The 27,357-nt window shown below is 42.0% G+C and overlaps 3 protein-coding genes across 14 annotated transcripts; 1 reads left to right on the forward strand and 2 right to left on the reverse strand.

The window, feature by feature from the left end:
* Window positions 1–94: 94 nt before the first annotated feature.
* On the reverse strand, window positions 95–15,387 carry LOC127762373 (DNA repair and recombination protein RAD54). 12 transcript variants are annotated; one of them, XM_052286872.1, is made up of 25 exons: window positions 13,679–15,387; window positions 12,096–12,473; window positions 11,864–11,950; window positions 11,545–11,785; window positions 11,311–11,436; window positions 11,148–11,204; window positions 10,971–11,057; window positions 10,688–10,783; window positions 10,466–10,516; window positions 10,090–10,164; window positions 9,914–10,000; window positions 9,257–9,348; window positions 9,053–9,185; window positions 8,612–8,731; window positions 8,393–8,506; window positions 8,208–8,291; window positions 8,026–8,100; window positions 7,886–7,944; window positions 7,054–7,246; window positions 6,424–6,522; window positions 5,135–5,600; window positions 4,837–4,871; window positions 2,621–2,965; window positions 1,929–2,289; window positions 95–388 (listed from the first exon to the last, which is right to left on the reverse strand). In XM_052286872.1, the coding sequence occupies exons 1-21, from the start codon at window positions 14,005–14,007 to the stop codon at window positions 5,253–5,255; spliced, it is 2,931 nt and encodes a 976-aa protein (XP_052142832.1). In that variant the 5' UTR covers window positions 14,008–15,387; the 3' UTR covers window positions 95–388; window positions 1,929–2,289; window positions 2,621–2,965; window positions 4,837–4,871; window positions 5,135–5,252. The 12 variants fall into 12 exon arrangements, with proteins under 12 accessions (XP_052142832.1, XP_052142831.1, XP_052142827.1 ...); XM_052286871.1 differs by having other exon boundaries at window positions 2,621–4,434; XM_052286867.1 differs by having other exon boundaries at window positions 4,316–4,871.
* Window positions 15,388–16,274: 887 nt separating this feature from the next.
* On the reverse strand, window positions 16,275–17,273 carry LOC127764325 (uncharacterized). The gene has a single exon (XM_052289186.1). The coding sequence runs from the start codon at window positions 16,846–16,848 to the stop codon at window positions 16,546–16,548; it is 303 nt and encodes a 100-aa protein (XP_052145146.1). The 5' UTR covers window positions 16,849–17,273; the 3' UTR covers window positions 16,275–16,545.
* Window positions 17,274–21,126: 3,853 nt separating this feature from the next.
* Window positions 21,127–22,387, forward strand: LOC127761611 (cell number regulator 1-like). Its single transcript, XM_052285922.1, has 4 exons — window positions 21,127–21,451; window positions 21,567–21,638; window positions 21,741–21,950; window positions 22,065–22,387. The coding sequence occupies exons 1-4, from the start codon at window positions 21,280–21,282 to the stop codon at window positions 22,154–22,156; spliced, it is 546 nt and encodes a 181-aa protein (XP_052141882.1). The 5' UTR covers window positions 21,127–21,279; the 3' UTR covers window positions 22,157–22,387.
* The last annotated feature ends 4,970 nt before the right edge of the window (window positions 22,388–27,357 follow it).

The raw sequence follows: 27,357 nt of genomic DNA on the forward strand, positions 1-27,357 counted from the left end.
GCCTCTCCTCGCGCGCTTCTGCTCCCTCTCGTGCTCTCCCTTCTCCTCCACTGTGAGCTCAATTCGCTTCGAGTTGCGAGGATGGAGGTGATGAGGCGTTTAAAAGGTGGTGGTGTGAGCAGGAAACGGGCTCGTTGTTGAATTGAATCAGAAACAGGTCACTGTTACGGCTCAAGGGTGGAGTGGCGCTTGAGGAGGGAGATGCCTATATAAAGGAGGGAGATGCGTGACGTGGAGCTCGGGTAGATGAGCGCTGCAGTTGTTTAGCACCGCCCGTGGTAAAATGCTGATGATTGAGTTCACAGGATGTTGACTGTCCCTTTTCTGTTTCTTTTTGCCAAGTCACCATGGATCAGCGTTAAGCAGCATGGCCAGTGTGTCACTGTGACTGGAATAGAAAATGTCAGGATGACCATAATCTTTTAACATTGTGTACCGCTGAATGCCAAATTGCCAGTGAGCAAAACTGTAATACCGACTGAATGAACGGTGTAACTAGAATACAAAATGTCAAGTCATATGTGGATTTATATTTTCAGCAGACTCGTCGTTCGTCGATTGTAAAATCTGCAAACATGTGTTTCTTGGAATTTACTGTTATTTTGTTGCTATATACACTTTAGAGATGATAATTGCTTTCATGGGCGACAAAAGAATATTAATTATTTTTCTTGGGGGGACGACAAAAGGAGATGGGATCGTTCCGAAACCAGCTCTGATTATTTTATGGTGGCTTTGGGATAAGAAGGCTGGATTTGTTGATATGCGATCTCGAGAGTATGGATCGCGAGTCTCAATGCGGATCGGATGCATGGACGTACGTGTGGCGCTCATGGGGGAAAGAATCAAGGGCGTCGGTGAGAGAAACAATATTTTTCTTATTAAATAGTGAGACGATTGCTTAAATAGGTGGCAAATGCTGTTTGACTACGGTCAAAAAATGGTTGTCCAGTTCATGCATTGCTTCGCAGCAGCATTGCGAAGGACCAGTTTAAATTACTCAAATAACGCAACTTGGTAGTTGGATAGACTGAATTTTGCTAACCCACAGTTACACCTCACACGTGATTCTACAACTCTTTACCTCAATGAAAGCAAAAGCATGTGCGCTGCAGAACACAAATGCAAGGTCTGGCTGGCCTGGTAGCCAGCCATACCTACACCGACCAAAACCAGAGGTTTACTTTTGAGCATGAGAGCTGAACTCCAAATTATTTCCATCTTAAGTATGCAACTAGAATGTTCTGAAATAAAAACAGAGAACCCACGGCTCTAAGAAATGCAGGGCTTGCTTGGTTTAGTACCCTACCAATATGTTGGTAGTGCCAAACTCTAGGCAAGTTTTGGCACTATCGATATTTTGGTAGGGTAGAATTGTAAATGAGTGCATTTGTATTTATGCCAATTGAGAGCCAAATTTTAAATTGTGGTGAAGAATATTCTAGAATCGTGCCAATTTGAGTATTAGCATTACCAAACATTTGGCTTCAAATCAAATCATCACATTTACTATTTAAACCACCAAAAAATTGGTATGGCAATATTTTGGTATCAAATCAAAACGCCCCGCAATGTGATTCCTAGAGAGGGACCCGGTTTCGTCCTGTTTCAGACTTTAAACCCAAAACTTCGTCAAGGTACGTTTAGAAGACACATGAAGCAAATAAATGCATTTTTCTCTAAAAGTTGGCCCAGCGCAGGTGAAACAAGAGGTTAAAACCTGGTTGGAAAGCTGAACCCTCCCAACCGATGGTACTAATTAGTACGGTTGATAACATGAACGAGCGTACATCAAAATCGACCCTAGCGGCGTGTCTAGATTTTGTTTGCAAGTATAAACATCGGTGTTTATCACGCAACGCCTAATAATTGAGTCCAAGGGCATAAAGACAGTGGGGTTTCTGAGGAGTATGGAACAAGAAGCTAACCTTTTGTGCGTTCCCAAATATCCATCCATGATTGCGTGGAGATTAGCAGGGTTCCAATTCGTCCAAGACATCAGTCCTTTTCTTCATTGAACAAATGATGATCCACCACACCACACAAAATCATACCGGGCAACAGTCCGAAGGCATGCGGGACAAGGGAATTGAAGGCATTTGTTCATGAACCGAATACCAATGAACAAGAAAACCGTACAGTCTGGCCGCCTTGCAGGGTGTAGGCCGGTGGTAGCTTTCTTGCCCTGGATTAGGGACCAGCAGTGCCTGCAAAGACTAGATGTTGAGGACCTGAAGAACACAGTAGATGATCCCAGAAAGCGACCTTCCTTACAAATTGATAAGTATGCTGTACAAGGAGAAAGCGACTTCATGGTAAGATCACTATAGTGTAGGGTAACCTCTGCTGAAAGCATAGAAGTATGAAATGCAAGCAAAGAATCGGAAAAGTTCACAGAAATGCCAGAAAGAATGATTATTTAGAGTAATTGTGTAGTTTGGTTAAAAAAAAAGGAAATATATGGGGAAAAGGTTGGCTTATGCCAGTGATGGAAATCCAGCTCAAATGATGGAATGCTAGAAACTGAAATTAAATGGCGAGTAGAGCACAAATGTAAAAATATCCAAAATTTATGCTGTCAGCATTCAGGTAGAAACATGAATTCGGAGTTCTTTCTAACCTTGAAGTAAAAAGAAGAAGTCAAGAGCTCTGTTCAACTGTACACTGACACGCAGTTACCATTAGAAACACTGGATAGCTTAACAATGTCCAGAAGTGGAATCAGATGGGCACCAACAGGTGAAGAAGGTAGGTACCAAAATCATTTGACTGATACTAGACGGGTTTGTTAGTAGTGTGAGCTGGCGACATCGACCTCTCGGAATAGGACCATGTGATCCCCAAGAATCCTCTTCATTTTGGTTCCATCTCCATGACCAAATGATAACAAGAGTCCTTGGTCCTGTGCCTCCAACAAGTCACAACGGACCAGTCAAAGAGTTCTTGTTCCACAGTAATGCTTGTCCTATTTGTAATAAATCATAACTATTTAGCAATTAGCAGTAGGGCCATTTTTAAATGATAACATGCTTCATGATGCCTCGCATAGTAACACATGCTAGTAGGTGGACTGTAGTATGCTTCAGTGGTAAACTAATATGTAGAAAAAGAAAGCAAGCAATACCACGCATCCCAAATCATACCAACATTAAAATTAGAAATGTATAACAGTGTCAATTATGCATGAGAACAAGTTATATGTCAAAGGTGGAGTTGAAACTGACAATAATTACACGTCCAACTATGCAACAAAGACCTAGGTTTAAGGTTCAGTTATGCCTTTTCTTGAATACACAGAACAAGTTTCAGTTATGCATCATGTCAATGGAAAAAACAACTGGGATTGTTAGAAAAGATTAATACATTGTATTTTTTTCATTTTCAAATTACAAGTTTATAAATAATAATTTGTTAAACCTACTTACATGTAATGCACCCAGCCTCAGGTGGAGCTTTAGTTCTCTGAGATATCAAACTATGCCCCTTTTAGCGCTCAATGTGTAACATGTTGGGAGAGACAAATGTATTGAATAGAATTTGCACACTGGCACCCAAAGATTATGGAACTGTGAAGATTATGTGTCCAATCTTAAATCGCATTAGCAACAATTAATAGAAGTTGCGAGCCATTTTGGAAGAATGGCCATAAGATTAAACCATGATTCATGGGGAGAAAAGACTAGGTTAGAGGCTGCCGTTACAATTTAACTTGCACGAATATGGTCAAAGACTCAAAGTATAGTACAAGCAAAGCTTTTGAGATCTAGAGTACCCATGTGAGCACATGAACAGCACCAATTCATTTCTTCCAGCAATGAATTAACTTTTGTGACTGCACATGTGAGGGATGGAAATGATTAATGAAGAACAGCCCCATTGTGACTTAACTTACTACCTTAAATCCTACAGATCTCAGGGGGGAGGGGGCTACCATGAGATTTTGTTTTTTCCCCTGATGCTACAAATCTCATAAACGTAGTAATTTTGTTACCTATCAGCAACAGGGCCAAATTCTAAATAGCAAAACATGAGAAACACAACTGAAAATAGCAAAGATATCCAAATTATAAGACATTGTACTTGTATTTTGATGGGAATTAAGAAACTCTAGCCCTGCATAAGGCCATAAGCATGAAAGGATTATTCTAAGATACAAAATGGCCGCTAGGCTGGATCTAGGAGTACTTGATTTGACTATACTAAAAAGGAGAGTGGAACAGTGCAAACGTCAAGCTTTTATTACACCATCTTAAAAGTGTGCCTGTCACCCACATGGAAAGGCCTAAACAAATGACAGCTGGAGATGAAAGCATACCATCCAAGTGGTTGGTCTAGTTGCTTGTCGGAATATCAAGCTTAAATCTTCCTGTTGGTCTCCTATCCTTACGGCAGATCTCACTTTTTCTGAACCTTTATTTGGCTAATGGCTACACCCTGACAACTTCAAGCATGGGGTTACAATTCCCAAGGCCGTGAGGGAGAAGCATGTAGTACAATCATAGAACCAAACACATTCCAAAACTACAGGTAGAACGTGAGCTAACAATGATCTGAGACATGGAGAGTTGTGGAAAGTGCTTTTTAGACTAAGACCACACATTCTCAAAACAACCTAAAATTTCTAACACTGCACTAGAATGCCGAACTTACATTATATTTCAAGAATGCAAGCTCACAAATGCCATGAGTTTTGCTTTTTTTGGGGGGGGGAGGGGAAACAAATGGCATGAGTTATATAGAAAGAACGCAGAACCCACATGATATTGATGTATAAGAAGTGGAAATAGAAAGAACGGAACATTTGGCAGTAATATGAACAAAGGTTTAGAGCAGTACAGTTCTATCCGGTGCTCCTTTTCTCTTGAAACAATCTGCAGGTAACAACAATCATGTTAATTTTCTGAACCATCTGATGGAAAGCTCAAGTAATGGAAATTTTGCATACTGATCTTCATGTTCCACTAATAAAAATTGTTACTGCAAATCAATGTAAGATAATGAGGGGATTCCTTTAGATTACTTGTTATGCAAATCCCAAATTGTCTGTGGCCAGTGCTTCAGATTGCTTGTTAATCTACCAAATTTTATGCGTTATTTCACAGTGAAGAAAGCTTCAGATGGCCTGTTAACTCACTTGTATGCAATATTCGCAGTTTCACACCGAACAGACCATTCAGGGACATGCAGCATTCACATGATATAAACAAAATCAGCAGATGATGTTATCTGTTCAGACTTGAGTTCCACCACATTCATACAAAATCATCATCAGACGCATCAGAAATAACATGAAGCTTTTTAGTTTGTTGATGATCTGAAGATGTACTGGTTTTGTTCATCCCTTGCAAACAGTTTGGCAGCATTCTTCTGGACTTAGTTGGGAATTTCATAGACGAATTCTTTAAATTGAATCCCATCATCTTCAGATTTTTTCCAAGTAGAGATTGCCGTTCGGTTCCAGGTACATTAGAAGAATTGATTTTTCCCACTTCTTTTTCTGCATTAACAGTCACTTCATGTGTTCGATGAGTTGCAGCTCGCGCCATAGATTCAACTGGAACAAGTTTCCCATCGATCTGATTTGTGAAAACAAAAGAAACCTGCAAAAGTGCATGCCATTTGTTAACAGTTGCCAGAATTTCTTGAAAATCAAACTCTATATTTCAAAAAAAAAAATCCTTGATATCAGATAAAGGTTATTTAACTGCTAAAAGGACAGCTTCGCGGGCAAGCATTTTCTTCTTTAGAAATTTAGATATGTGCCAGTTCATATTGAATGCTGTTAATACATGACAGTCAAGTTTTTTCCTCAAGAAATGGCACTAGATAGTGACCACTCTTTGAAAAATTAAATTATGGATAATTCAAGAACATAACGCCCCTTCCTCCTTTCTCCTTACTCATCCATATGGAGTCTTCCCTCATCCATTACTACCAATCTGCTAGGTTCAAATTACTCTATTTTCAAGCTAAACCTAGTCCTGCAAGCTTGAGATAGGACATTTGGCAAATTCAAATATGTAATTTTTCATCCTTATCTTGGCCTATTATGAACTGCTAAGTTTGGAACGACTGTGGTGGACCAGCTAATACACACAGCGTGCACAGACATGTCAGAGCTGTCACTTCATAGGCAAGGAGTGTTACTTTGAGATCTATCATATGATACAATGGTGGATGGTGAATAGTGGATGGGCTGCCATTCTGCCAAGAGGCACTTTGGAGCAGCATATATAAATCCCCCCCCCCCCCCCCCCGTCACCAACCCTCTTTCTTTTCTGTTTTATCATGTAAATATAATGAAGATAGTAAAAAACTAAAAATGAACAAGTGGAAGAGGGAGAAACTTATTATGGGGGACAAGTATGAAATTGAACTTTTCTATAGATAAGATGTAAGATGCAAATGCATTGAGGACATCACCTCATCACCAGAAGAACACTGGAGTATAGTATCAGGTACAGTTGATGGATCAGAATGATGGCCCCAACTTCCTAAATCTTCTTCAGAAGGACTTCCAATCTGAAAAGGATGTAACCCTGAGTTTTGAAGCAGCTAGCCAACTACAGTATTAATTAGATGAGTAAATTTCACAAAACTACATGTTTTATGGTTCAAGTTGCAGAAAACCATACACATTTTGACACTTGGCAATTAAGTACATATATTTTAGTAGTTTAGTTTCACAAAACCACACTATTGATGAATGGATTCACCCATGAGATGACGTGGTTGTTCCATCTAGGATGGGGACGTGGCATCCTATTAATTTCGTGTGATGGCTAGTAATAGGATGCCATGTCCTCGTCCTAGGTGAAACATCCACGTCATCTCGCGAGTGAATCAATTCATCGATAGTATGGTTTTGTGAAACTACACAACCAAAATATATGTACTTAAGTGCCAAGTGTCAAAATGTATGTGGTTTTCTGCAACTTGGACCACAAAACGTGTAGTTTTGTGAAATTTACTCTAATTAGATTAAAAGTTTTGAAGCAGCTAGCCAACTACAGTATTAATTAGATTAAAAATAAAAAGGGTGTCACGGACTACCTGTTGATTCGAACTATTCATTTTCTGCACACATCCAGAGATCGCTCCAAATCCACCAATATCAATGTAACTGTTCTCTCCTGAGTTAGAAGCCTCATGCTCAGTGGCTGCTGAATCAAATTTGCTACCATCGAGAACCATACATCCATCCTTGTTACAGCGATTGCACTTCAAATTTTCATGTATTTCAGACCTGCGTCACCAAATGAAAGTAAGAAATCCCCACAAAAAAAAGTAAGAAACAATATGACACAGAATATCAGCTATGGTACTGCATTTATATTAAGGTAATGAAACAATTGATACTTGCAGCTTCAAAATTGAACATTTTAGGCAGGCTTTTTTATAGTTGCTGCCATATTATCTACAGAAAAAAAAAATGCCCCCTCTGTAAAGGGAAGAAATGGTCGTGAGATAATGAATGAAATTGACAATGCCCAACTTTTTACATACTAATATTGCAGCATTCTTGATCTTAAAAACAATTGTCTGTGAAAGTGATGCTAATAGTAGTACATACGTATAACTGTCTAAGACTGGCAGCTGACACCACAATATTCTCCAAATAAATGAAAAATTGAGTTGATAAAAAATGTGCATTGGTTGATGGTTACTCAGAAAAGAGAACAATTCTAATTTCTTTTTCCCAACCAGTTCACTCAATTATCCACCAGGTATATCCAATTTTATCATGTGTTATATGGTTCCGTTGGTTTATGGGATGCTTTCATTAATGCCTTCATACTAGCAATAAGTTCTCAAAATATGAACATAAATAAAGCCCAGAAACAAGAAATTAAAGAGTCCCACAATTCAAATGAACATAATTCACCTGACTTGTTCATGGAAGGTAAAAAGATCACGCAGATCTTCTGTTGAAAGAGAACTCCCCTGTTAAAGAAGATTTGAATACAGTAGACTTAACACTAAAAAGAATTAAAGAAAGCAAATAATCAGTCCAAACAGATAAACCTGCATTTTGCCATCTGCTTGTTCCTGCTGAATAACTTTTTGGAGACCTTCTTTCGACATCTGACGCTGATATACCTATATACGAATGTCAGCACAAGAAAGTAGCTAGAAACTCAGCATTCTTTCATTGGACAATTAAAAAAAAGCGAACAATATCTGGAAGTATAAGATTCACTAGCAACCTTCTCCTCAATGGTTCCTGTGCTTAAGAACCTGTATATGTACACTCTCTTTTTTTGTCCATCTCTCCATACTCTAGCAGCAGCCTTTGTAAAATGGCGATAGATGAAAACAGGTCAGACCAGACAAGGTTTGGAGTTACAAGAACCTTCACAAGGTGATGAAGCAGAGATGCAGAGACATTGACCTGCTTATCATTGGCAGGGTTCCAATCGGGATCAAAGAGAATCAATCGATTTCCACCTACCAAATTAAGCCCACAGCCACCTGCCTTGCTACTAAGTAGAAAGACAAACTCATCCTGCCAAAAAGACATATATAGTTGTATGTTCAAATTTGGAACAGTTCTTCAGGACACAGGGCAGATTCTTGATCTAAAAAGGGGTATGTAGCAGATTTTACATACTCTGGATGGATCATTGAATTGGTTCACCAACTTTTGCCTTTTATTAATGGATGTTGCTCCATCAAGCCTAATATACGGGTATCTCCTTTCCCGACATAATTGTGCAAACAGATCCAATGTCTGAATTTTTAGAAGAAAACAATGATCAATTATTGTTTTGTTCCTAACTGTATAGGTATCAAAAGAGGAAAATAATTTACAATAACTACTCTATTCTCATGTATCAAGAAAATACATTCTATGCAGTTTAAAAGCGCAGTACATGCTCAACTACTGATTTGAGATAATTATGGAGAATGAGCCATACATAGCAGAGGTAGGCACTAAGATGTGGAGAAAATAAGGTCATGGGTAAAATCAAGCGCTTCGAAATATATTATTTTGACAGCTATAGAAGGAAGCCAGGCATATATATTAAAATGATGTACCACAAAACCTGACCTGGGTATAATTTGATACAAGAACAATACGATCATCAGTTTTCAGACGGAGGTGCCCCAGTAATCTAGCTAAGACATGCATTTTGCCAGACAGTTCTACCCACATTCCTCCTCCACCGGTCCATGATCCAGATCTTGCACAAAATTAGAAGTTGCTATAAGTTGGGCGAGCTAATTTTGAAGCTAGTGAGAAAGTGTGAAATACCTTCCCGAAAACAGTTCAGGAGGAAAAAAGCGCAGGCAGTCGTCAAAACCAGAGCCCCCTGAATTATTACTTTTTATGGTGTCATAGATCAGCTGCGATACAAATATAGTCAAACAACAAACATCATGTATCGTGCTTATTACAACCCAAAAGTTGAAACTATAACATGCAGGATGGCTAGTAGCAACAGTGTCACAAGAAACAGTTTCCCAGAGATTCTTTGTAACCATTATGTCATCTAACTTCCTTTATGCAAGATAATCAAGAAAGGAAAATAGTGAGACTTCAGACTTGGCCCGTGCTAATTTTGCATATTACAAGGATTATATATTCAAGTTACATCACTGTCAATCTGAGCAGGACACATGACAGAATTATCATGACAAAAATAATAATAATTTTGTTTCACATTGAAAAAAATACCAATGAGGAGCCTTTTCTTCAAAATCTATTACTTCCAGTTTTTCATGCAGGATACCACATGGTAACAATAAGGAGTTTGCAATGCTGTCAGAGTTTTATTTTGTATGGAAGTGACTAAGAGAGATGATAGTAGAAGTAATAAGATTGTTAATGAACTTTGTAGGAATATCACTGAAGTTACTATCGACGAAACAGCGAGAAATGCATTTCTAGTGAAGCATTAAAATTATTTACCTTTGGATGGTTGCATAGCTTCTTAAGAGCAGTAATATAAGCCAAAACTTTGGATTGCTTTGTTCCTTCAGATATCAAGCGTTTAACCTGAAAAGGGCAAATAATACAGTGTTGTAGGTATAGTGCCTACTAAACAAAATGTTTGGACTTGGAACTATGTGATGTTAGGCACTCACATTTTTTGAATGTATGAAGTGGTTGTACAGCGCAGTTTGCAAAGCAGTCAACTTGCAGCACACTACTTCAACGATCTGTGTATAAGCATTAAGCAATGCTAAGGCAGAAAAATCATTTGAACTTCCAAAAGGAACCTTATAAAATAAGAGGAATACAGTTTTCAAAATAAGGCCTACAAGACCGCATAGAAGGAACATGCGCCCCAACCTTGTACGACTATGCTGTATAAGCACTAGAAGATGAGTTGACCACATTTTAGAACCTCAGATAGATAAATGTTCTATAGTTCTTTCAATCAAAGGTGCAACGAACAATATAGGGCAAAACTTAACTAAACAGAAAATTCAAAGAGTTCAACTAAATATATGAGCATACCTTTGGTGGCAAGTGATTGGATAACAGGGCATTCGTCCGTCTCAATATAAACTGGATATCATCAAGAAAGCATCAAAACATGATTAATGTCTGGTTATATTAAAACAGAAGGAAATACGTCAAAACAACTTAAAAGGCGCAAGACATCATAACCCATGAATCATAAACATGATAAAAATAATCATGTTGGTGAACAGGCTTCATCAGAAGGACAAGTCTTACCAGATTTACTTTTGCACTGAGCTCTGCAGATCTCTCAGATCCCAAGTTCTTTTCTTCTGCACTTGCTGTGGGCTCTCTTCCGCAAATGATTGGTGCCTTCAGTCAGGGGCAGGTAATATGAGAGATAAATCAAAGAAATATTGGGTGCACATCTCACATGAACATAGGCACACAGATAAACAAAAAGGAAATCCTTGGACTAATGAACTCTAATATTTTCCTCCCAATATACTAACTCATATTTTTGCAGTATATCTTGATTCGTATTAACTTCAATACTTACTTCATAATATCTGCGGAAATATGTAGCATCCCCCAGAACTCCTGGGTTTGTGAAATTTACCATTGAAAAGAACTCCTCCAGATCATTCTGCAGGAAAAAAATTGTATCGATTGACATTGAAAACATTTGTTCCATTCAAGAAAGAAAGACAGAACAAAACAGGAAAGCTAAAATTACCTGCATTGGGGTGCCTGATAACAGGATACGCCGTTTACAAGGAAGGGCAGCCAAGGCCTACAACATTATTTGTTGTGATGAGAACATCAAGGAGGAATATATGTGGTGCAAACAATTCACGTGTATAAAATATTGAGATGTAACAAATTTACAGTTGATATACTTTATTGGTTAGGGTCTGATCATTTTTCAGCCTGTGGGCCTCGTCACATATGAGGAGGTCACAGCTTCCCGGCCTTTCAAATTTTGAAGAATGCATGCGGAATGTCTCATAAGATACGATGAGTACCTGAAGGGAATGCATAATAAAGATATATTTTCAGAAGACATTACCATCAACTTGTGTTTGTTTCTGAACTAAAATAGCATAGATGAAAATGAATGAGAAAAAGAACACCTGAAGACGGCTCAAAGGTTTTAAGAAACTTTCAATTCCAGAAAGAACATCAGCGCGTGTGCTTTCACAAAGAGCAAGCAACTGCACTCTGCCTTTTAACCATTTAATTATCTCAGATTCCCAGTTGCTAACTAAACTTGTGGGGGTTACGACGACAGCCCTTTTAACCATTGGCTTAGCATCAAATCCTTGGCAAAGAAGGGTGTATAGTAAAGTTATCGACTGTAAAGTCTTCCCCAATCTGGACAAGTATAAAACAAGTTAAGCATTATATAATAATGAAAAAGAAAAGACAAGATGGAGGGACCCAGCGTAGTACCCCATGTCATCAGCTAAAATGCAACCAGATATTCCATCATCATTTAACAACCCAGATACACAATCAAACATAAACTGAACTCCTTCCCTGCATCAGAACATCATCATGTAAATTGTAAAGAGATGGGTACTGAACTAAAGTTTAATTATATCACCACTTTAATAGGTGTTTTTTATGAAGTGCCTCCAAATAAACATATATGGAAGAGGATAATGCAAAAGGAGTATATTACCTTTGATGGGGTCGGAGGTAACGTACAAGCAAGTGATCAACCTTGATTGCAGAAAAATTGCTGTTTTCCTTGTCACACCCCTCGGGTTGCCACAAAATCAATGGCTCTATGCCTGGTGGAAGGGATTCCTCCTTTTCTACGGAATCATCACTAGAAACAGCAGGTGATTGTGGAAGAATATTTGTAACTGCAAATGGCTGCACCGAACCCCATGGGACAAATCTTTTACGAGCTGAAAGGCGCCGAGCAAGTTGCTCATTATTTTCACTGTATCCATTTTGACAGGGAGGTTTGAATGGCTTTCGAGCTATTGCTGCCGCATCAGAAACCGAAAGAATACGTGGAATAAGTGGCTGCCTTCTTACAACTAGATTTCCCCTGACATAAACCGGAAAGAAAGATAATATGAAACAAGACGAACTGTTTGTCACTCAGGCTGTAGTGGATCAAGTCGAAACAATCTATCTATCTATCTATCTCTTCTCCTATATTATAAAGATAGCTCGAAAAGAAGCCATCACCCACCACATTCGCTGTGAAGGTCTAGAGATTGCTACATTAATTGGAGAAAAAAATAAAACCTAAGCCATTAGATCATGGTGGGACCAAATTATAGCAGTGTAGATTGATAGGAACAGTTGTATACAAATTACAATTGTATCTATAGAAACAGAATGTAAGAGTTTTATATTAAACCCAATTCTACTTTTAATATCTATATAATTGCACAGGAAATCCCCCAGTTTTGTTTATGTGAAGAAAGTTAAAGGCATTTGACAAATTTGAAGTTTACAGTATACAGGTAAAAAAGGTTGAAGTGAATACTAGCATCATATCGCATGGAGCAAGGTTGTTCCGGACTTCCAGTGTCCAAAAGTCAACTGGCCAAATACAGTGATATTGGTGGACTCCAATAGATCACATGAACAATGTGTACTAGTCACTGTCATGCCTATATCCATAATATACTTTTAGAGGTAATTTATAATGTTGAATTAAATGAATCCTGTTATTCATGATTTAGTAAATAATGCATGTTTATCTAGCCAAACGGCCTATGTTACGCTATCGACGTTCAGGGTTTCAGGGATTTCACTTTGAACTTCTTCAGCAAATAAACCCATCACAACTCTTAGGGTCGATCCAGGGATACAAATGTGTTCTCCCAGTCAGTGGAGTATAGATTCCAACTCTACCATTGTCCAGACAATAAAAATGTTATTCGCCAACTACGGTTTATAACTATTACCCTAAATTTATGAGGAAATGAACCAAATGTTACCAGACTAGGGTACCTAAATCAAACAACATGGGGAAGAAATGTAAACCCAAGCTGGGCTGTTGGCCTTCTGGGAAAATGTCCAATGTGGAATTGCATCAGGAACCCCAAGACAGAGTTCCATAACAGTTGTAAGCAACTAAGCGTACATCGAACAATCTCGCCACCATCAAAATCTAGATCCGCACACATGCGAGCCCTAGGAATCTATTATGGTGCGTCGACACGCCACGATCTCACGCACGTACACCTCGAAGAAGAAATCAACTAATCTAGTAGCCGAAATGGGCTCTTCCCAGCATACCTGACGAGGGCATCCACATTCTGCGATTTCCTCTCCCGGTCGTTCGCTCTCACGCCGCGACACGCGCTCCGAACTCGCCGCCCGCCGCCCTCGCCCTCGCCATCGCCAATGTCGCCCCTACCTCCTTCCTCGTCGCCGTCGCCGTCGCCGCTGCCGCTGGCCGCGTCACTACTCTCCCCCACGTAGTCGTCATCCTCCTCCTCCGCTCCACTCCCCACCTCCGACTCTGACTCCGATTCGTCGGCGTCGGAGGAGACGGCAACGATCTCCTCCTCCTCCTCCTCATCGGCGACGCGGCTGATGCGGTTGCATTTGCTCGTCGAAGGCATCGCCTCACCTCCCTCGAGTGAATCTGTGGAGATTGGCACCGAATCGTGTGGGATTTTTCGCGTGCGGATTGGGGAATTTTGGAAGCGGGGCGGCGGGTTTGGAGAGCAGGAGAGGCGCTCCAAAAAATTTGGCGGTACGAGGGGGGAAGCGTGCAGGGGAAGATGCGGGAAGGAAAGAGTGGGTGGACTGGTGGAGTCAGCTAAGCTAGTGGGCTAAACTAGAAGGCCCATATATAGGCGATGTGATGTGAGCCGGGTGTTTGGGCCTAGGAATATGTTCACTTTGACTCCCTTAACTAGTGACCGAATCTGATTTGTATCCTCAGAACCCGCAATACCGGATATCTCAACCCCCTAACTATTAAAACCGGTGTAATTTGACTCCGTCGATGGTTTTGTAGAGCGGTTTTACTAATATGGCGCATGTGTGGCAGTGTTGACCTAGCCTTTGTCTCATGTAGCACTTATGTGGTATTAGAATTAAAAAATATATCACACAAAATATAGTATGTGACCCACTGACATGTGGGTCCCACCTGCCATCCTCTCTCCCCCTTCCCTTCTTCCTCCTCCCTCTCTCTCTCCCCTTCTTTTCCTCTTCGGCTGTCTACAGGGAGCGGCGGCGGCGGTGGGCAGGTGCAGGCCAGAGCGGCGGCTACGGGCAGGCGAGGGACGGAGAGCGGCGGTGGAGGGAGGTCGAGAGCTAGAGCAGTGGCGGCTAGGCCTACGATGGAGGGGACGCCGCCTAAGCCATGGTTGTGGATTGCGGCACCTAGCAGATCCCCCATGACGCGCCGCCGTGGTCGGCTCCGATGAAAAGCCATGCCCCCACGCCACGCCCCATCAAGAGAAGGCGAGGTGGGGGTCGACCGCCACAAGGGGAAGGAGGCAAGCTCGGAAGTGCGGAAGGAACGCCAATAGACGGCTCGGGCACCGGCGACGCTCGCGACCAGATGAGGGGGATGGTGCCGGACGGTGGACAAATCCCGCCATTCCTTCCTCTCGCGGCCTCCACCTCAATTGACGCGGTGTGGGGGCACTACGGCTGACGACGGTGCGCACCGCTCTCCGTTGGGGCCGACGGCGCAACGCAGCATTGGGGCGTCGTGGCCGACGACGGTGCGCGTGGATCTCCGTCGGGGCCGACGACGTGAAGCGGTGTGGGGGCATCACGAGTGATGGCGGTGCACGCAGCGGGCGGCGAAGGGAGAGCTTGTCCAACACCTTTGGAAGCAGCTTGAACGCGCCCTCGGCGGCGGCGGAGCTGTTCTTGTCCGGGTGCAGGACGAGGCAGAGGCAGCGCCCTCAGGCACGGCGCCCCCTGGATCCAGTCGTTAGGTCCTCGTTGTCGCCGCCACCGCTGCCCTGGATTTAGCCATTGGGCCGTCACGCCGCCAATAAGAAGAATGGAGGATATGGAGAGGGAGAGGGGGAGAGGGGGAAGAGATTATTAGAGGAAGGGGATGACAGGTGGGCCCTTTTGAAAAATACTAGTATTTGACAACTAGGATACCACGTGGACACCACGTCAGGGAAACCACTCTCCAAGAACATCGAGGGAGTCAAATTACACCGTTTCAATAATAGTTAGGGGATCGATATATCCGGTATTGCGGTTCGAGGATTCAAATTAGATTTGGTCACTAGTTAAGGGAGTTAGAGTGAACTTATTCCTTGGGCCTAAGATTGTAGGGTTCCATATGAGACTTTGGGCCATTATTGGCCCATGGCTCTAGCTTCAATGTAGTGTCATTTTGAGTTTTCTACCTTCGTTTCAATGTGTTTGAATTGTCAACTAGTTTTTGAGAGGCATCCATGACCATGATGTAGTGAAAATATACAGTAAATGGATTCTTGTTACCATGTACTCCATAAATATTGTGAGAGATGTTAAGAGTTACTATCAAGATATGGCACAATTATTGATACGAAGATAATAAAATATGTTATGGTAGGTCCTAATTTTTTTAATCGTAACAAGGCACGGTAAGCTTAGATTAGAGGGACTCATCTTATTTCTCTCCCCTTCGCATAGACACGTTGTGGTGTCCATCTTACCAGTTATTTTTCCTGACAACAGGTTTACCTACATTGTTTGTTGTCCGGTTTGGGAATAACTATGGTTGATGTCCAAATAATTGTTACAGTATTTAACTGTGATGGGGAAATGTTTGTGTTTATTATGACGACCGCGAGAAAACTGAAATAAGACAAAGTCTTGATATTATTTTTCACACATATTTCACCATTTTTACAACAAACCCCATATTGATGTCATGGCTCACGCATCTTGATATTATTATTCACACATATTTCACCATTTTTACAACAAACCCCGTATTGATGTCATGGCACACGCATATCATGTATCCATGACTATGTACAGATTAACACGCCCGATTTATCAGAAACGCGGCAGAAAAATAACTGATGAAAAACTCCTTCAGAACATTAAGCAAGATTCACTCTAGTTCACAACTTAGATCACACATCTACACCCTATAGAAATCACATCTCACGTGATGACGCACTGGCCAGTTAGTAGGAAGCAACATCGTCGAGGTCGTTCATCTTGAGGTGGAGGTGCCTCTGCGCGAAGGCGTAGAGCCTGACCATCTCGTCGCGGTCCACGACGCCGTTGCGGTTGGCGTCCGCCTCGCGCATCGCCTCCCGCGCCTTCCACCACGCGAACCACAGGTTGAGGCTGCGCAGCGCGCGCTCCAGCTCCTCCCGCCCGATCCGCCCGTCGCCGTTCGTGTCGAACTGGCTCAGCCACGCCCTGAACTCCTCCACCGTCGTCTCCCCCTGCGGCAGCGCCCGGTGATACCGCATGAACGCCATCTCATACGATCCCCCTCTTAATTAATTCCTTCTCCCTGCCTAGCTTCTCTAGTTCTCACCACACCGCGTACTCCTCCTCTTCGATCTGTGCCTGAATTGTAAAACTTCTATCCAATGTACAGCAGTATATCCACTGTCGAGGCATGAACGATGGCTAAGCTGCTTTATATATGGTGCCCGATTCAGAAGGCGCGAGAGGTTTACAGTTCGGTCGCCGCACGTTTTGTCACGCCGGCGGCTCCCCGCCGTCCGGCCGGCAGGTCGTGGAGGATACGAGGCCGTGGAATTCTGGTGCATTGTTAGGCAAGACCGATCGGTGCAGCCGCTTGTTTTTTTGACAGGTAAAGATTCGTTGCTTGGACAACGAACATCGTAAGTTCGTGGATGGTATGCATGGGGTGAAGAAGAATCGGATGCCAATTCGCGCGTTGATCGGTAGGCTTCTTCCACCTTTGCTGCGGCCAGATCGACATGGTGCATGGTCCTATATATTGCTTGCACTCGACCGTCGTTGATCTGGCATTCTATTCTTGCAGCGATGCTGAAGCTGAATTCGTCTTGTGATGGGCAACTAGAGAAGCGGTACTACTAATAATTGTGTTAGTCGCAACCAACGGACAATGCTTTGATCGATTTCTAAAAGGATAATCACACAAGCAACCATGGCCATATGCTTAGCCATTAGGTAAGCGTTACTAAGGAATTTCAGCGTAATCCTAACTTGACGCTGCCTTATACTATAAGTAACCCATCTAATTAAACCGTTGTTAGCTTACCAAAGATGAGACAGAGGAATTAGACTATTGGTTATTGAACCTCCAAGGTTTCCCACGTGAGTGAGTACCTATAATCGAGGCTGAGAAAACCAATGAGCAAGGAATTTGCTGTATCCACCCAAAATCTGAATACCTTTCCTGTCCCCTGAATAAACTAAATATAAGTTCTCTTCAGGTATCACTATTCTGCATTAATCATCTTCACGAGAAAAGGAAAACAATACTGGCAAATATTTCTATTATCTGAAAAATGCAAATTCTAAAGCATGGTTGTAATCCACGGATCAACTTTAGTATTTGCAGTATCAGAAATCCCTGGAAATGATACCAGCTGTTCATAGACCTATATTGATGCGTAGGATAAAATTCTTCTATTCAGCATACATATATGTATTAAAAATTGATAACTATTATGCTTGTAGGTTCACCACATCACTTTCACTCAAATTTAAGAAAAGCACCCCCACCCCCTCCATCTATCTATTATATTATTAAAGGAATAGAAAAAAGAGCCTCCACGTTCGCTCTCATAGTCTACAAATTCTCACATTAATCGGAGAAAAAGAAAAGGCTGAATCCATATAGAAATACAATTTAAAAATAGCTGAAATTCGGAATTAAAAAATAAGGAATATTAGAAAAGAAGACTAAAGTCCATATAGAAATACAATTTAGAAATAGTTGAAATTCGGAATTAAAAAATAAGAAATATTAGAAGAGGAGACTAGAGTCTATATAGAAATAAAATTAGGAAATAACTGAAATTCGGAATTTAAAATAAGGAATATTAGAAGTAGAGTATAGAATCCATATAGAAATACAATTAGGAAATAATATAAATTCCGAATGAAAAATAAGGAATATTAGAAGTAGAGTATAGAGTCCATATAGAAATACAATTAAGAAAAAAATAGAAATTCGGGATTAAAAAATAAGGAATATTAGAAGTAGAGTATATAGTCCATATAGGAATTTAAAACTACCTAAAATTTGGAATAAACATAATAAAATTAAAAGTAGAGTTTTGACTCTGTATAAAAATACAATTTACAAATAACTAAAATTCGAAATTAAGAAAAAACATGGGAAGAAGAGTTTAAAGTCAATATAGGAATACAAGTAACTGAAATTCGAAATTAAAAATTAAAGAATATTGAAAGATGAGTTTAGAGTCCATATAGAAATACAATTAGAAATAATAAAAATTTAGAAATAAAAATAAATAATATTGGAAGAAGAGACTAGAGTCTATATAGAAATACAATTTACAAAAAATTCGGAATTAAAAAAAGAAATATGAAAAGACGAGTCTAGAGTCCATACATGAATATATATAACTTACAAATAACTAAATTTTGATATTAAAAATAATTAATAACTAACATATATATAAAATACAATATGAATATTACACATTTGTAGTTTCGTAAAGTTATTGCAAAATTTAAAATTATGATGTCATTTTAATATATTTGAATAATATAATAAGAAAACATATATGCTATTATATAAGAGAAAATATAATGATGCTAGCCGCGTAATCTGCGTGGGCCACCATACTAGTTTTATATGAAACAACATTCGTTTGCTCCCTGCACACCTGGTGACCTGAAATGAGAGGTACTACCTTCATTTTAAGAAGATATTATTTTAGCCAAGCCGGTTTAAAATAAACGAATCAAATTTACTTAAATGAGTATGTACACACAAATTTACTTCAAAAACTTTATTGTTGGTTATAGATCTGCATAAGTTCATTATTAGCTTTTCATTAATGATTCTAACTCTGGGAAGCTTCAACAGTAATTCTGAAGTCCATCCACTTGGAGGGTAGTCTGTGTAGTCGCTAGCTGATGTTGCCACTTTTGAGGACTTGTTAGGAGTGTAGTGCGGCTCAGCCCCTTCCCGTTGTTTGGAGTTTTGCTTTAACCGTCGTAGTTTTTCTAAGCTTCAGTTTTTTATTTTGCTTTTTCTTCTTTCCCCTGGTATAGGCCGGTCTAGCTGATTTGCGTTGTGTAACTGTAACTTTTTTTTCTAATATATTGACGTGTAATCTTTTGCGTATTCGCGAGAAAAGCTTCAACAGTGATGCATTATTTAGTACGACTTGACTCTTGACCGAAGACTTGTGAGAAGCTCTTTGGGTCCTTCCTAACAGCCGTATCAAATAAAATCGAACCGAGCCCACCGTACCAAACGAAATAGGAGTACTAGTTGTCACTTGTCAGAGCTGGAGAATTGAACAAGAAGTTGTCCTAACAAATTTAAATAAAAAAAACTGCCATTGGCCAATTATGACTGTAAGATTACAGTTTATTTATATCACACATTTATACTCTCTCTCTCTTTCTCTCTTCAAAGTTACGGGTTTGTCCTAACTCAGTTTTTTTTTCGAGTTTAACTAAATTCATAGGAAAACGTAGTAACCTCTACAATAATAAATTAGTTACATTAAATATACCATTTAATACATTTTTTGTATTATTTTTTTGGGGGGGGGGTAAATATCATTATGTTTTTATATTAACTTAGTCAATTTTTCTTTATAATAATTTGACGAGGACAAATCCAAAACAACTTAATAGAATGTAGTACAAACACATAGAAAGGAAAAGGAAAAGAGTTGGCTTTTACAAAAGAGCCAACTTTATATATGTTATATCTAAGTGAGACTAGTTAAAATCAAGAAATTATAGGAAAAAATGGAAATGGTAAAAGTGGATAGAATATTTCAAACCATTCATGTAATTATACTCCATCCATCCTAAAATATAAAAATCTAGTATCAGATTAGACATTTTATAGTACAACGAATCTGATTAAGGGTGTGTTTAGTTCACGCCAAAATTGAAAGTTTGACTGAAATTGGAACGATATGACGGAAAAGTTGGAAGTTTGTGTGTAGGAAAGTTTTGATGTGATGGAAAAGTTGGAAGTTTGAAGAAAAAGTTGGGAACTAAACCAAGCCTAAGCTTTCTTTTTAGATTCGTAGTATTATAGAATATCTAATCCGATACTAGATTTTACCGTTTTGGGACGGATGGATCGAATAGATGATATGAACAATTGAATACTAAGATGCGGATGCACAGCTGCAAACACTGTAACGATAATTTTTTTTGTGCATGATGATAATGTTATTGTAACTGCCGCAACAAGCTGCACCGAACATGTTCATAGTTTATACTCGCCCCTTTCAAAATACATCAATTTATGGTTGGACAAGACATATGATTATATGATTTGTTCAGATCCATAGTAACAGAATAAGCTGCAACGAAGGTACGAGTAGTACTGTAGTTAACAGTTGCCTTAAAAGTTTACAAGTGATATTACTCCAACGGCTAGATAATGAAGTGTGAATGATGAGTACGCCCTATATGTGCTGGCCGCTGAGGTATACAGTATATGGGCCAACGGCCACATGACGAAAATATTTATTGACTTGAATTGGTTCCTACACTTCATACCAACTTGTTGCTTCAATTATCCAGCTTTGGAAACTCGCTGTTTGTTTCTTGGTTCGATTAATAATGAGCCCGACGGTTCGACGTACTGGAGCTGGGGAATCCTTTAAAGGACAACAAGGTAAGGAGAACCAGGTCTTGCCTTCCGCTTTAGCAGAGGCATAAACAAAAGTCTGTATTCCCAAGCAATGTATCCCTCCGCCCCTCCCGACGCGTATAACAAGTACAGCGCCGGTGCTCCACCGACGGCGCCGCCGCCGGCAACGTACCAGCTGCCGACGATGAACACCCCACGCACCGGCGGCGGGCTGACGCGATGGTCCACCGGCCTTTTCCACTGCATGGACGATCCCGGAAACTGTAAGTCCTTCAGTCAGTCAGTTTTCCCACATGTTCTTCAGAGTTCAGAGTTCTGAGCAATAGATGGTTGCCGGCCCATGGTTGCTCAATCACACCTGTCGTTTCTCTCATGCAGGTCTCATCACATGCGTGTGCCCCTGCATCACCTTTGGGCAGGTCGCTGACATCGTGGACAAGGGCACCTGCCGTGAGTTCTCCCTTCTTCTCCTTCTTACCAGCGAAAGATTTTGGTCCATTCACCAGCTTGTTCGTTGATTCGGTGCGTGTGAAACTGTGATCGATTTTGCAGCATGCCTCGCGAGCGGGACGGCTTACGCGCTCCTCTGCGCGTCGGGGATGGGGTGCCTGTACTCGTGCTTCTACCGGTCCAAGATGAGGGCTCAGTTCGACCTGGACGAAGGGGATTGCCCCGATTTCCTCGTCCATTTCTGCTGCGAGTACTGCGCGCTGTGCCAGGAGTACCGGGAGCTCAAGAACCGCGGCTTCGACTTGGGGATCGGTAGGTGCAAGCACTGAAGCACAGTAGATTCTTCGCTTGCAAGCAAGAAATATCTTCTACTAGTACTACTTTTTTGAGGAGCACTCGAACTGACGAATAGTGTTTTCTGGTAAGGTTGGGCTGCCAATGTGGACAGGCAGAGGCGAGGCGTCACCGGAGCGTCGGTGATGGGAGCTCCTGGCGTCCCGGTCGGCATGATGAGGTAGACGAAGATGGCGAACGCGAAATGGTGCGCTTTTGTGTTCTTGTGTTGCAATATGTTCTCTGTGGTTTTCATTTGGAGATCACTGCCTATTTCATGTATCGTATACTCCTATTTAGCTTGATTTGTTGGGTTTCATGTAATATATGACGCATTCAGAAGTGTTGTGACTTGTCAAGACACAGTAATGGGATTTGGTGAGAGATCGAATGAGCACATTGGAATTAGGCTGCTATTCTTCCTCCTCCTTTCCCAACTAATATATCTCGCACGCACACGCTTTATAAACTGCTAAATGTCATATTTTTTTAATAACAATTTATATGAAAGTTGCTTTCAAAATAATCGTATTAATCTATTTTTCATATGAATCTATTATTCATGTGCTAATGAGTTACTCTGTTTTATGAATGGATTAGTTTCCATCCCAACCGACGAACGCAGCCTAATTATTCCTGCCAAGAACAGAAAAGAGAAAATTCTTGAAGGTATCAACTGCAAGTAGAGTGATTTCTGTTCTGCACTCCTGCAAATTTCTTCGCTGGGTGAGAAAATGGGAGGAAGGGAGAAGGCGAACAGGCCAATCCAACGCTGGTGCGGTCGGCCCACCCCAATCAACTCCCCGGGCCCACTAAACAGCCCAAACACGGTACCAAGGACGGTACTAGACCGACCAGACCGCATGAACTCGTAAGGAATAAGTTCACTTCATGACCCTCAAAAGTGATCGAAATATAATCCATAACCCCAAACCACAAAACCGTATATCTTGACTCCCAAACTCTTAATACCGGTGCAATTTGACTCCCTGGACGGTTTTGGAGGGCGGTTTCGCTGACGTGACGCCTACGTGGCAGTATTGACTCGGTCTTCTTTCCACGTGGCGTTGACGTGTCGCTAAGGTGGCATTAGAAATAAAAAATATGTGTGGGACCCATCTGTCATTCACACACAAAATAAAAAGTGGGGCCACTGACATGTGGGCCCCACATGTCATCCTTTCTCTCACTACCCTTCTTCCTCCTCTCTCCGTTGTTTCTCTCTCTCTCTCCATTGACATGAGCCGCCGGCAAGAGGGGGCTTGAGTGCCGGTGGTGGTGGGTGGGTGCCGAAGTGGTGGTGGACGGTGTACCTCCGGCGACAGGCGCGGGAGCAGCTCCTTCTACCGCACCAGGCCTCGGGCGACGGTGGGCGGTGGACGGTGGGGAGTACGGGCGGCGGGAGCTAAAGAGGCGGCGGTAGACGGTGGGAAGCACGGGCGGCGGAAGCTAAAGAGGCGGCGGCGGCGACGGGCTGGACCGTCCGACTGCTGCCCGCCCCCTCTATCTCCTCCTCCTCGTAGTCGTCGGCGTCGACCTCCCCTACCATGCCGAGTACTAGATCGAGACCAGCTGTCCGCCGCCGCTCTCGTCTCTGACCTCATCGGCTGCAACCATAGCCACCACCCACGGGACGCGTCGCCGCCGCTCCGGGTCAGCACGCGGCAGCGCTGTCGCGAGCGCGAGTGCGGGAGGAGGCACCGGCGGCGGCGGTGGCGGCGACAACACGAGCTCGGCGGCTCCGCCTCTCCCCTCTCCCTTCCGGCCCTTACACACCGCCGCCGCCTCTCTTGTCACCCATCACATCCGTTTCCTCCCTCACCTGCTCTCCTCTCCTCTCCTCTCTCCACTTGGCGAGGCTGTCGCCACCGCTTCAGCTTCCGCCGCCGCTCTGGCCCCCGCCCGCCGCTGCTCTAGCTCCAGCTTCCCATGCTCCCCGCGGCCGACCGAAGGGGAGAGGAGAAAGAGAAAGAAAGAGAAAAGGGAGGAAGAAGAAAGGGAGAGAGAGGATGACATGTGGGGCCCCACAATTTTTTATTTTGTGTGTGAATGACAAATAGGTCCCACGCATATTTTTATTCTACTGCCACCTAAGCGCCACATCAACGCCACGTGGAAAGAAGACCGAGCCAATACTGCCACGTAGGCACCACGTCAGCGAAACCGCCCTCCAAAACCGCCTAGGGAGTCAAATTGCACCGGTTTTAAGAGTTTGGGGGGTCGAGATATCCGGTTTTATGGTTTAGGGTCATGGATTAGATTTCGATCACTTTTGAGGGTCATGAAGTGAACTTATTCCAACTCATAAACGCCAGAATCCCACGCGTTTCGGCCTACTGGACCTTTCATTCGTACGGGCTCGTAACTCTTGTTTTGTGGGCCGTGTAAACGTCTTGAGAAAATCCGCGGCCCCTTTCGTCTCGTGTCGTAACACTCTCGTGCGATTGCGATCTCCGCCAATGCTCCTTTCCCCGCACGAGGCCGTGCCGTGTGCGCACGAGTGATTCTTCGTCGCAACCGTGGATGCCGACGACGAGACGAGGCCAATCTTTCTGGATTTCTTTTACCTGGCCTCGCTGATTCGGAGACGCTCAGGGGGTGTTTAGACGGGGCTAAAATTTTTTTAGCCCAGGTCACATCGAATGTTTGGACGCTAATTTAGAGTATTAAACATAGACTAATAAAAAAACTAATTTCGTAAATAAGAGCTAATCTGTGAGACGAATTTTTTAAGCCTAATTAATCTATAATTATCAAAAGTTTACTGTAGCATCATATTATTAAAATTATGGCATAATTAGACTTAAAAGATTCGTGTCGCGAATTAGTCCAATGTTATGAAATGAGTTTTGTAATTAGTGTATATTTAATACTTTAAATTAGTGTCGAAACATCCAATGTGAAAACAAACAGCCCCGGAAGTGAACAAGCGGACAAGCCATGTGAGCGGTGACATGATGCGGCCGGTCACGTCGTGCCGGCCATCGGCTCATGGATGAACAGTAGGAGAAGTGGGCCAAAATTACGAGTTTCTTCTCCGTCCTGGATGCCGCGGTGTGCAGTGCGTGCTCGCAATTATATATACTCGATCGCGCCTGCTCGGTGACTCTCCGGCCGTCTCACCGACGACGGCGATGAAGAGGCAAGAGCGTCGTCAGGCGAGCACACCACACGCGTTGGTTTGCTGCGCGAACAAACTCGATCTAACGAGTGCACAGTGAAGCGTGGCTGGATTCACAGGGAAAAGGCTGGGCTACTTATGAAGAAGTCCGAAATGAATACGCTCCTGTTTGATAGCGATCTTTGCTGTTTGCATAGCACACGGTGCTAGTAGTACTACTGAAAGATTGAAAGGAAACAGCAGCTTGATGTGCCATTCGGCGGCCCACATTGAAAGGAACCATTGGGGAAATGGCGTCCGAGCAGCCGAAAAAAAACCGGACGTCTCGAACGATTTTTCTTCTAAACTAATTATCCAATCTACGATCCGATCATGCCGTTATATTCGTTGCAACTAAATCTTTATAACAAGACCACACATGATTATATTTTGATAAAAAAAATATTTTAGCTTTTTTATTGATATTTTTTAAAAAATGCTGCATATGGTTTTTTTAGATGTTTCAACCAATAGTTTTACGTTGTTTCAGCTAGTGTACTCGTGATGTTTCACTATATACAGATTAAATGTTGTAGTGGATTTTGATATTATAGAACGCGTCGTTGCAACAAATCACTCACATATTTTGGAGATCCTCTATTAAGAAAATTTATTTCTTTTTTTGTTCCACAAAAAATGTTTCACCTGGTGTACTCACAATGTTCCACTATATATAGATCTAATGTTGTAGTGAACTAAAACATTCCATTGCAACAAAAAAACCCACATATTTTGGAAATCCCCTATTAAGGGAATTCGTTTCATTTTTTGTTCCACCGAAAAATGTTTCATCTACTGTACTTATAGTGTTTCACTATGTATGGATCAAATGTTGCAGTGAACTAAAACATTCTTTCGCTATTTGCTGAAACATTGTTTTTATATAAGTTGAAACAACACCCGATTTAAACGAGTGAGCATTTTCGATCTACTTAGTGCAACAATTCCGATATACCTGGTGGAACATCGTGTAACATTTAAAAATAATTCAATAATTAGGTAAAAAAATTTCGTCGGAATATATCCATGTGTGGTCTTATTTTGAAGATTTAATTGCAACGAATTTAATGGTGTAATGGGATCATAATTTGGATAAGTAATTTAAGAGAAAAATCGATTTAAAGTAAGTTTACACGTAAATCGGGCGCTAACGTCAGCGCCCGATTTCCACCTCCTGATCGGGCGCCCGACGGGGAGTCGTGTCCGAATCATTTCGTTGCTTCTTTATGCAGTTGAGCCACCGTTTCTTGATGGAGTTCCGCTCGTTAAACTGGCTGTTTCTGGTATACTCCACTTGGTAGTCGGTACTTGGTAGTTCTCGTCTTGTGTACCTAAATGTCGTATGCACTATGCAGCCAGGGTTTAGGGAAGGTTACTGTACTTAACGGTAAGCCTGGTTATCACATTGAACAGTGAAAAGAGCGAACGAAATATTAGTGAGATCAGGGATACACAGTTGGTTTTTGTCTCTTAAAGCTAGCGTGTATTAGAGGGTGCATATGTGGGATGTGAATGTGGCGTTGCATGCCCAGTGGTGCGTGTGCATGTACTCCATCATATAGTCATAAAAAAATAATTTTGTTTAAGTATTTTAAATTTGACTTACCGTTACCCCTGTCCCTCGATGATCATCCTTACCTTTTGGATGGGATTGCCACCGAAGTGAGCAGGCACGGCGGTTGTGCCGTGCCTCCTCGCTCCTGCACTCCCTGTTAAGGAATTGCGACAGTTGGGTCACGGCTCCGCGCACTATTCGGTTGCCACCAATCCCCCTGAATATATATATGTGTATGCAAGCCATTGGTCAATGAAAATTCATTCATCTCATTCAATCCTCTCGCTCTCGCTTTGAGTTTCAACACGTTATCACCACTGCTTGCGAAAAAGAAGAGAAGGGAGAAAGAAATCAATCAAGGAATCAGTGGCCTCCCTCATCGACAGCGGACTCGTCATCTATATTATCTTATCTGTCGTTTTGTGATGCCGCGCCGGGGCTACCGCATTGCCCATGTCACCCACCATAGAGCCCAGATACGGGGTTGGTAGCTGCCGCCACCACCCCAGCGTCGCATGGTCGCCGATGCTGGGCTGATCACCACCCCACTGGCCCATGCATTGCCGAAAGCTGTGACGCCTCCACCGCGTCCAAGCCCGAAACGTACAATATTGTACCGTCCAGTGTCACACTGGAGTGTCTCTTGCTTGTTGCTCTCACCGGATTTGGAG

This window comes from Oryza glaberrima, chromosome 2 (genome assembly GCF_000147395.1).
Source record: "Oryza glaberrima chromosome 2, OglaRS2, whole genome shotgun sequence".
Taxonomy (NCBI): domain Eukaryota; kingdom Viridiplantae; phylum Streptophyta; class Magnoliopsida; order Poales; family Poaceae; genus Oryza; species Oryza glaberrima.

What these genes read in the sequence shown, in the direction of transcription:
- LOC127762373 (XM_052286872.1), bottom strand. Translation starts at nt 14,007, where the DNA reads ATGCCTTCGACGAGCAAATGCAACCGCATCAGCCGCGTCGCCGATGAG. An exon ending in ATCAGACCCTAACCAATAAA is followed by an intron (nt 11,205 to 11,310) that starts GTATATCAACTG and finishes ATAATGTTGTAG; the next exon opens with GCCTTGGCTGCCCTTCCTTG. An exon ending in ACTTCATACATTCAAAAAAT is followed by an intron (nt 10,001 to 10,089) that starts GTGAGTGCCTAA and finishes TGCCCTTTTCAG; the next exon opens with GTTAAACGCTTGATATCTGA.
- LOC127764325 (XM_052289186.1), bottom strand. Translation starts at nt 16,848, where the DNA reads ATGGCGTTCATGCGGTATCACCGGGCGCTGCCGCAGGGGGAGACGACG.
- LOC127761611 (XM_052285922.1), top strand. Translation starts at nt 21,280, where the DNA reads ATGTATCCCTCCGCCCCTCCCGACGCGTATAACAAGTACAGCGCCGGT. An exon ending in CATGGACGATCCCGGAAACT is followed by an intron (nt 21,452 to 21,566) that starts GTAAGTCCTTCA and finishes TCTCTCATGCAG; the next exon opens with GTCTCATCACATGCGTGTGC. An exon ending in CGGCTTCGACTTGGGGATCG is followed by an intron (nt 21,951 to 22,064) that starts GTAGGTGCAAGC and finishes TTTTCTGGTAAG; the next exon opens with GTTGGGCTGCCAATGTGGAC.